Source organism: Vicugna pacos, chromosome 21, assembly GCF_048564905.1.
Source record: "Vicugna pacos chromosome 21, VicPac4, whole genome shotgun sequence".
In the NCBI taxonomy this organism is placed as follows: Eukaryota; Metazoa; Chordata; class Mammalia; order Artiodactyla; family Camelidae; genus Vicugna; species Vicugna pacos.
The window spans coordinates 23,607,423-23,618,109 of record NC_133007.1 but is presented as its reverse complement, the minus strand read 5'-3'; the positions used below and the strand labels follow the sequence as shown (position 1 = coordinate 23,618,109).

The window sequence follows — 10,687 nt, the reverse complement described above, 5'->3', positions numbered from 1 at the left end:
GGGAAATCAGAATTCCCCTTGTGAAATTCCAACCTGGTTTGATTCAGGATTAAAGAGCTTTTCAATGACTCGATCGAGGCAGTTTAGTTGGCCTCTAGATTCTAGATAGTCTGCAGGAAAAATCAGGAAGAGACAACCTGATCAGATAAAGGCAAAATCTCTTTGAGGAGACAGGGTAGATCCCCAAACGTCTGTTAAGGTGTTTTCTTCTCTTCTATGAAGTTAAGTTTCTCTACCCATTTTCCCATGTTAGGAAATAGGGAGCGAGTTCTGCATCGAGAGGAGAGAGCTATATTCCACATATGATTGCAGGTTCTTTTCTACCTAATCCTGCCTCAAAGGCTGTCCCTGGAAAGCTGACACCCCTTGCTTCCCCTTAGGTAGAAAGAGTTTATCACACAGAGAGGCAACTGCTGAGACTTTAAGACGTACTTTATTAGAAAGCATAAATGCAGGCTTGTTGCAGCCACTCAACTTGGTCTGAGTCTAAAGCTGTCCATTTTTAGGATTAAGTCATGATTCTCAGCTCAGTGCTGCTCTGTCTTGCCTCAGACTTGCAGACTTCAAAGTCTGAGTTCATAAAATTAAAATGATATCATCTGATTTGCATGAGGCACAACTCTGGACCTCCCCAAACTCTTTTTGCATCCCTTCCTTTCCCTTCTCCCAGTGGTAGCTCTATGCCAATACATTTTTCCTAACATAATTCATTTGTGAGTTTCCTCTTGTTAAATGCACAGCACATTAGCAAGTTGTATGCGGATGGGCAACAAAGGCATTTTGCTGTGGGCATTCAGGGGATGTGAAATTTTTTCTCAAGTGTCATGAAAATGTCTAGGATCACAAATCCTGCTCTGCTCTTGAAAAATGATCTACTGTTATCAATAAATAAGAAAATAGTGAGGTGTTAATTGTTGTGAACACCTGAAGCTTGAGAAAAAGAGTTCAAAAAGACTCTAAGCTTTCCTCCCAGTTCCATAGATAATTGTTTACCCATACTTCCTTTCCAATATTCCTTTTGTTGTCCCGTTCCTTTCATGTTCTTTACAGACATAGATCTTGTCTTAGAAATGGACTGCCATGGTCAAAGGAACAGGCTTTGGGATGCCAGGCTGGCTGAGAAGAAGCAGGGGAGGAGAGAACCAATGTCAAAGGGTCAGCAGTGAGGAGAGGGTGACTGGGAGTGCATCTTCTCCAGCAAGAAGGACTTCAACAATTCATAACTCCAGGCAGCGATGGGGCTGCTTGGCTCTGAGAGCCAGGTGTGGCAGAGTGTTCAGACTCCTGCTGAGGGGCTGAGGGAGCGGCAGCTAAAGCCTGCAGGCCCAGTGCTCATGCTGGGCCCGTCAGGGCCCACAAGAAAGTAAAGGTCACTCTGGACCTGCAGGTCAAGCACCAAGAAGGTCAGGATTATGTTCTGTAAAGAGAAGAAGAATGCACAGTTAGAATGCGGACATGCCAAGAGGGGATTATTTCTTTCTGTCTCAAAGAGGCCAAGAAAAATGGGGTCCCAGGATAGGAAAGGAGACCCTCCTAGAGCTTCATCACACACACGTCTCACACTGACGTGAACCAAGTTGGAATCTGATGCAGTATCCCAGGGACTCACTCAACCAGCTCCCACGTGAGTCACAGGCAGCGTTGACATATTAACGCTTCTTACCGTCACACGATCACAGAGCTCTTCAAGAGAAATGGGATAAGTGTCTCCCTTTGTACAGATGAAAATACCGAGTTCCTGAGCAGTGAAGTGACTAAGATTACATGGCCTCAGAATAGCAGCAGCAGGATTCAAAGTCTAATCTTCTGTCACTAAATCTGTCCTCTTCTGGGCACTAACTGCTCTTGACATCTCTGGTCAACGGTCAGCTCTTCCCTGGTTCCATAGCTGAGTGTTTAACCAAGCAGCCGTGCACACCAGCTTCCCAGCCTGATTATAAAGCTGGGCTTCAGAGTGTGACTCTCTTGAGTTAGCCACCTAGGGGCCACGCTTGCATTTCCTGGCTCACGCTGGGACAGGGTTTCTTCATTCACTCCCCTGAAGAGATCTGTAGTTCAGGGCTGGTACTCAGGCCTCTCTGGAAAGACACTCTCATGGGCATTCCCAAATTGCCCCCTACCCTAGCTCCATTCCCACAGATGAACTTAAATTCTGGGGAGTGACAATCCATAGAATGAGGTGGGACCATGTTCTGCAGTTTAAACCTAGAGTTTGAAGGTTGCAGTCATCTAAGAGAACTAATTCCAAGTTAAGAGTCAAGCCTGGTCATTTTAGTTCTGCTCCATCATTCAAAAGCATTTTTTTTTCATTTTGCAAAGTCACCTATTTTCTCTGACTTTCATTTTCTTCATGTTTAATATAAGGATGTTAATCCAATAATTTTCAAAACCCCTCTTGTTCTTACATTCAATAAATATATGGTATGGGTTTTCCTTGTTATTATTATTCTATTCATTACTAGAATGTCTCAGTTACATCCCCTGAAATGCACACAGAGTAGGTGACTACCATGGGCAGCTGTGTGGCACTGGGAGAACAGTCCTTGTTCCCAGCGTTCACCCCCACTGGCCCCTCTACACCTCCCTCACTGCCAGTCCTCACGAATCCCACCTGCAGGGCTTACCTAAGCAGTCCACAGCCACATCTTCCCGGTGGTTGCAGTTGTGATGCCCCCAGAACCTGTGTCGGCACTGCTCCAGGGACAGCTCCTGCCCTGAGCAGTGAACATCATCCAGCCAGATGCGGCCATTCCCAAAGCCGAACCTTCTCCGGTCTTTGGCAGATACAAAGACAGGCTCCCCGCAGCCCAGTTGCTTGCAGACCACCCGTTCCTCCTTTTCTCCCCAGCCATCGTCACAGACCGTGCCCCATTCACCCTTGTGCAGCACCTCCAGTCGCCCAGAGCATTTGCTTTCTCCTCCTACCAGCCTCAACTGAAAGGGATCTGTAAGGTGGAAGAGGAAGACAGGGGGTGGAGAAAGGCATAGAAAGAAGAAATTATAGAATCATCTGCATCCTCATTCAAATCCCATCAGCACTTTTGGAACTCTACTTGTGCTTCTATGATTTTAGCACCTTCTCTAGGTCCCAATCCACGTGGGCCAGGTCCATCTCCTGAACTAGGATCTTTTCACTTTCTCACCTATTTTATAAAAATCTATTATTTATAAATGACTTTCTAGTAGTTTGTAAAATTGGAAGAATTCAACAAGTGCATGAATGGTGTGTCCTGTCCCTATTATATAGAATTCAATATAATAACAGTTCATATTACTATAGTGCTTAATATTTAAAGCATTTTCACATACAAAAGCAAGTATCATTATCTCCACTTTAAAAACAAAAGAACTGATGATCAATAATTAAATAACTTTGCCACGGTTATTGGATGCATGAGTAATTCTCTATAAACATTGGTTGAATGGAATTCCATTTAATCAAATTAATGAATGAACCTAGGCTCTGGCCTTATAGGCATTACCTTCACATTCGACCCACGTGTCCTCATCATGGGTGCAGTTATTCTTCCCCCAAAGTCCAGAAGGGCAATCCTGAAGGTCTACTTCCTTTCCCGAGCATGATACCTCACTCAGCCAGATGGGCCCTTGGCCCTGGGTAGACTTGTTGCAGCATCTCTGGGTCAGTATGGCCCTCCCACAGCCCAGCTGCCGACACACCACCTTTGCAGCTGAGAGATTCCAGCCTGCTTTGCATACGGTGCCCCACTGCCCTTTGTGCTTCACTTCCACTCGTCCCTTGCAGCGCCCAGGCCCGCCAACCAGCTGCACAGTCTCTGGAACTGTGGGAAAAGAAAGATGAAGCATCTGCTCCCTGCAAGAACACAGTCTTCCCAGAAAAGGGGACCCAATGCACACATGTCTCAGTTCTCGGTTTTTAGTACAGTGTATACAAGAGTGCTTAGCAATGTCTTTTAGATGCTTGCTGAAGGAATGGATAACTGAATCGATGAAGTAAATGTTATTCTTCAGATCCAAGCTGAATCATTCATTATTCCTGTAGTGTTTTTATTTTTTCAAATTATTTTCATATTCAAATCCTCATTTATTCATCATAAGAATCAGATCAAGGCACTGTATAGATTTTTTAAAAAGTACAATAATAACATACACAACGTGTCCAAGACCAAGAACTTTTTGGTTAACTTTTAGCATTATCATCCAAGGATCCCAGATTACTCCTCTTGACCCTCAATCTCTCTAAAAAATAGGAATGAGACCTCAGCATCAGGGCACAAATTTTTAGTGATTGTTTCTTTGGATGACAAAGAGGACATGAACTAGTCCCTCAGCCAAATCATAGTCTAATGGATGAGGAAACATCACAGAGAGAGAAATCACTAATATATGGAAAGCAAGCATGTGAAGGGAGTAAAGGAATACAACAACAATAAGAGTTATATATGTACAGTTTTTGAGTGTTGGTTTCCTCTGAGCATCTCCTGTCTACCTAGCTAGATAGTGGACTCCTTGAGAACTGGAAAAGCATGCATTATACTTTGCAATCTTATTTCTTCCCCATAATTACACCCAGCGCTCTAGATACAACATACACAGATACACTATTCAATAAATATTTAGTGGTTGTTGGATCTATGCATGTGTGTGTGTGTGTGTGTTTGTGTGTGTGTGCGTGTAAGAGAAACAGGTTCTCAACAAGATTACACTGTATAGCACAGGGAAATATACACAAAATGTTATGATAAATCACAGAGAAAAAATGTGGCAATGAGTGTGTATATGTCCATGAATGACTGAAAAATTGTGCTGAACACTGGAATTTGACACAACATTGTAAAATGATTATAAATCAATAAAAAATGTTAAAAAAAAAAGAGAAACAGGTCCTCATATAGATTGAAACTAAGAGAAATAACAAGAAGGAATAACACAACTAGGTGAAGATAATGTTTGTCTCCAGGGCCCAAATTGAAAAAGTGTGAGATGTGAAGGACGAGGAGCCAAACAGCCATTGTGTGAAATTTCATGGTGGAGAATAAAGACAAGAGTGGGCATGTGGGGTACAGGTAGGTAGCATATAGTTCTTAAGCACTGCCATACTCACATTCACACTTTGCTCCTGCATCCTCATAGTGGGAGCAACTATAAACGTCTTCCTCTTGCTCACATTGAATCAGGTTTGCTTCCATCCCAGTGCAGTTGACGTCTTGGAGAAGGACTTTTTGGTCTTCATCTGCCAATGGCTTATATATAACACCACTGGGTGTCCACACGGCTGCTCCACAGTCCAGTTCCCGACACACCACAGCCACGTCGTTCATGTCCCAGCCGTCATCACATACGGTGCCCCATTCGCCATTCCGTTGCACTTCCACTCGCCCTTCACAGCGATGTGGACCTCCCACCAGTCGCACTTGGGATGAAGATTCTGCAAAGATATGAGATATTGGCTGGAGATCTGGGAGGAGCCTGGAGAGTACTCAGTATACAGTCTTCTTGGAACTCTTCCAACACTTGCAGGGTACGGAAAATTGAGGAATGAGAGAGAAGAGGTCAAAAGGGAAGAGGAAGAAGAAGAGCTTCAGGACCCCATCTCTGAGTTCTGTTTCTCTTACCTTCTTAATAGTATGTTACTACCATGGAGGAGGGCAGTTGACTGACAGAGGTCTTTTATACCCAGAGGGGCCACATTTGGACTGGTGGCCTGTGGTTTATAGGAATATAATCAGCGTAATGTATGGCAACATGGGCCACATGTAATAAGCCAGATGCCTGCATGATTGGAATCTAACTTCAGAGGATCAGATTTTCCACTATCTACCTTGTCTCAACCCTGCGCAAACCCCCTTAGAACTTGGTATCAACCCCAGAAGAAGCGGTTGAGTGAGAAAACTCTGACCTGGTGTATTTTAAACTGTATTGGGAAGTTTTGTTTGCTTTGTTCATTTGCTTTTGTTTCTCTCCTTTTCTTCCATAATTTCTTGGGGGAAGCAATGTGAGGAATGGAGGTTAGAGCTAGAAATTAAAATAAAACTATTAAAAAACTAAGAAAAAAATTTCAGTTTTTGCACATCAAAGTTTAAGGCATATATATCTGAGTACAAATATAATTCAAGTAGAGTTGGAAGTGGAAATATAGTCACACAAGACCGAGTGGGTGGGCTGAGAAAACAGAAAGAATTCTACTGGGTATGTTTCGAACCAGAGCCTCCCTGACTTTGAAGCTTCAAAATTTCCACTCTCCAGAGGATAAAGGCTTCCCTCTTAAAAGTCAAAAAATCTTACCTAAAAGGCCAGGTCCAGTGAAGAAGGCTGAGGAAAAAAGAAGGAAGTAAGTGAGATCATGCAGTCAATTTCCAAGGCTTTGTCCAGAAACACAACTCTCTAGAAAGCCTTTGCCAAACTTTGTGTGACAATTAGAGTGGTAAATACACAGCTTCCAAAGTCATTCCTGTTGGGACCTTATCATCCTGGAATGGCCAGCCCCGAAGGACGTACACTGCCTAGGAACCACAAAGACCACAGCTAACTGAGCCATCATGATCTCTTTACATCTGATGTTGGCTCTACCCAGGTGTGGATAGATCTGGTTTTCTATTCTCGTCAATTAGATTGATTGATGATTACCACTGAAGTGTGGTGATACAACCTCTGGGCTCAACAGGAAAGTGTGCTGGAGACCACTGACAAGACACACTGGTTGCAGAAGGTAAAGATGTCATGGAGGCAGCTCAAAGGACACAGGAAAACCAGCAGGATTTGTCTGTGTTCACTGACACTGTATTTAGACCAGAGTCAGCCAACTTTTCCTGTAAAGGGCCAGATGCTTCAGGCTTTCTGGGCCATATTGTCTCTGTTAGTGACAACTCAATTCTCTCCATTGTGGTTCGAGAGCAGCCATATAGAGTAAATGAGTGAGGATAGCCATGTTCCAATGAACCTTTATTTATGGATGATGAAATTTATTTATGTGCCACCAAATATTATTTTTCTCATGATTTTTTCCCCACCATTTAAAAGTGTAAAATCCATTCTTCGTTTGCAGGCTGTAGTGTGCCAAACCCTGATCAATAGGTCAGAAGGCACTTTTACATTTACTTCTAAACTTCCAGATTTGAGAACACCTTTGAAACATCAGAGTCTCTTTCTACAGGATCTCTGTGTAATTGGACTCTTCTATCCGTTAGGATACCCTCTAATGCTGTCATGGGAGTCCTCAGCCCTGTGACTGTCAATGGTCCTTGAGATCTAGGCATTTTGAATTGCAGAACTCATCATCCCCTCACCAACAACCCATCTTATAGGACCTTTCTGAAGGAGCTAATATCTCTGGACTTCCAACCTAGAGCTTTTGAGGTACATCCAAGTATTTCAGTGGCCTGTACAGGAATATTGTCTGCATTTGATTTCCAAGTAATTTCTTATTAACCCCAAGCCCTTAATCTTTAGGATATGTCCACTCCCAGACTCAGTAAGACCTTGTCTGCAATTGACCAAAACTCAAGTTTATTTTATGCAACACACCCCACATGTTCAGTGAAGAGTACAAAACATATGTCCATGCAAAGGAAACTGAATGTGATGAGCCTGATATGCAGGTGTGAAAGTGATAGAGCCCAAAAGTGACTTGAAAGCTTTGTTACAGAGTAGGTAACTATCAGTATCCCAGATCCAAAGGCTTCATGAAGAAGGTAGAACGGAAAGTAAGCCTGGGAGATTCAATAGTACATTCATGATGGGTGAGACTACCTGCTAGGTGACATAGGGGATGTACAGAAGCTTAATGATGTGAGTAGTCTCCTGCATAAAACACACAAGTGTCCAATGGAGAGGCCAGTATGGGCTTCAGTGATTCACTGGATCATCAAGACAATAAAAATGGACGTGACTTCATTCAAAAATCCACAAATGACAAATGTTAGAGGCTGTGGAGAAAAGGGAACCCTACTACACTGCTGCTGGGAATGCAGTTTGGTCCAGCCACTGTGGAAAACAGTATGGAGATTCCTCAAAAGACTAGGAATAGACTTACCGTATGACCCAGGAATCCCGCCCCTGGGCATATATCCAGAAGGGGCCCTACTTCAAAATGACACCTGCACCCCAGTGTTCATAGCAGCACTATTTACAATAGCCAAGACATGGAAACAGCCTAAATGTCCATCAACAGGTGACTGGATAAAGAAGGTGTGGTATATTTATACAATGGAATACTACTCAGCCGGAAAAAACGACAACATAACGTCATTTGCAGCAACATGGATGCTCCTGGAGAATGTCATTCCAAGTGAAGTAAGCCAGAAAGAGAAAGAAAAATACCATATGAGGTTATTCATATGTGGAATCTAAAAAAACCCAAAAAACAAAAAACAAAAAACAAAAACAAACAAACAAAATATAAATACAAAACAGAAACAGACTTATAGACATAGAATACAAACTTGCGGTTGCCAAGGGGGCAGAGGGTGGGAAGGGATAGATGGGATTTCAAAATTGCAGAATAGATAAACAAGATTATACTGTATAGCACAAGGAAATATACACAAGATCTTATGGTAGCTCACAGAGAAAAAAATGTGACAACGAATATATATATGTTCATGTATAACTGAAAAATTATGCTCTACACTGGAATTTGACAGAACATTGTAAAATGAGTATAAATCAATTTAAAAAAATGGATGTGACTGACTAGGGAAGGGATCTAGCAGCCACTGGCATCTTGTGAAAAGGCTCCTAACAAACCTGTGAAAAACATATTATCTGTATTTCATAGATGAGAATGAGATTTCAGAAAGGTGTGGTAACTTAAAATTTCAGACAGCTAAGAAATCAAAGAACAAGGATTGAAGCCCAGATCTCTGGGATTCCAAAATCCCCATTTACTCTACATTAATCTGAGCAATAAGAAACGGGAAATGAGGGAAACATTATATGAAACACCTTTGAGAGGAAACTGAACAATTTGGTCAATGAAAGGTATTTCTCCTGCAGCTCTACTTCTTTTTCTTGCTGTACCTGTGGCAACCCATGGTCTACTTATTTGTCTTTTTATAAATAGTGCATGTAGGAAAATTTATGTGAAAACGGAATGGGATAAATTATTATGAATGTGTTGCTGCAAATATAGGGACATAGAAAATTATCTGGTAATCAAGGTGGATTCTAAATTGGGTATGGATTAAGTGGCTTTGGGGATTTAGAACAATTGCCAGAAATAGACAAAGGAGAAAAGCAGGCAGGAGCTTCTCCTTTAAAAATACCTAGATCTAAAATGGGCAAAAGACCTAAACAAGCAATTCTCCAAGGAAGAAATACAAATGATCAATAGGCACATGAAAAAATGCTCTATATCACTAATTATCAGAGAAATGCAAATCAAAACCACTATGAGGTATCACCTCACACAAGTCAGAATGGCCATCATTCAAAAGTCCACAAATGACAAATGCTGGAGAGGCTGTGGAGAAAAGAGAACCCTCCTACGCTGCTGCTGGGAATGCAGTTTGGTGCAGCCACTGTGGAAAACAGTATGGAGATTCCTCAAAAGACTAGGAATAGACTTAGCGTATGACCCAGGAATCCCGCTCCTGGGCATATATCCAGAAGGGGCCCTACTTCAAAATGACACCTGCACCCCAGTGTTCATAGCGGCACTATTTACAATAGCCAAGACAAGGAAACAGCCTAAATGTCTATCAACAGGTGACTGGATAAAGAAGGTGTGGTATATTTATACAATGGAATACTATTCAGCCATAAAAAGTGACAACATAATGCCATTTGCAGCAACATGGATGTTCCCTGAGAATGTCATTCTACGTGAAGTAAGCCAGAAAGAGAAAGAAAAATACCATATGAGATCACTCATATGAGGAATCTAAAAAAAAAAACATAAATACAAAACAGAAACAGACTCATAGACATAGAATATAAACCTGTGGCTGCCAAGGGGGTGGGGGGTGGGAAGGGACAGACTGGGATCTCAAAATGTGGAATAGATAAACAAGGTTATACTGTATAGCACAGGGAAATATATACAAGATCTTGTGGTAGCTCACAGCAAAAATAAAAGTGACAATGAATATATGTATGTTCATGTATAACTGAAAAATTGTGCTCTACACTGGAATTTGACACAACATTGTACAATGACTATCACTTAATTAAAATATGTTAAAAAAATTTGTCTGCAGAATCAAAAGTTTATAGAGAAAAAAAAAAACCTAGTCTGCACCAGATGGGCAGGGAGAGGATTCTCCTGATTAAAGGTCCAGAGTACTCTGAAGCCTAGACCAAAAGGAGCAGAAATACTTACCAATGATCAAGAAAAACATCCGAGCCATGACCAAGGTACCTAAGATGATGAGCTGAAATTGAAGGCTAGAAGGAGACGTCAGAACAGCAGTATTCAGCTTTGACTGCAAGTGTGCCAAGAGGAGGGAGGGAGGCAGGTCCTGTTCGCAGCAGAGGCTTTATCAAATGACCAGGAACCAATGGGCTCAGGGGAAGAACTGATAGAGCTGGACTTGCTGAAATCAGCATGTCCCCAGAGGAAGGCAGGTGGCGAGAACTGGCAGAAAGATGAAGAAAACAAACTGAAAATTCCCAAGCTGTTATGACATGGTTCTGCTGTAATCCTAGCTCCATCCATACAGAGATGGAGCCTTTCGGTCTTTTCACTGTGCAAACAGAGGAAGCAACTCCC

At 42.2% G+C, this 10,687-nt stretch overlaps 1 protein-coding gene across 1 annotated transcript; it reads right to left on the bottom strand.

Moving 5' to 3' along the window:
- On the bottom strand, positions 1-10,412 carry LOC102534800 (CD5 antigen-like). Its single transcript, XM_072946320.1, has 6 exons — positions 10,298-10,412; positions 6,265-6,291; positions 5,084-5,407; positions 3,483-3,800; positions 2,625-2,945; positions 1-1,417 (listed from the first exon to the last, which is right to left on the bottom strand). Exons 1-6 carry the CDS (start codon positions 10,323-10,325, stop codon positions 1,389-1,391), a joined length of 1,047 nt encoding a protein of 348 aa, XP_072802421.1. The 5' UTR covers positions 10,326-10,412; the 3' UTR covers positions 1-1,388.
- Positions 10,413-10,687: the final 275 nt, after the last annotated feature.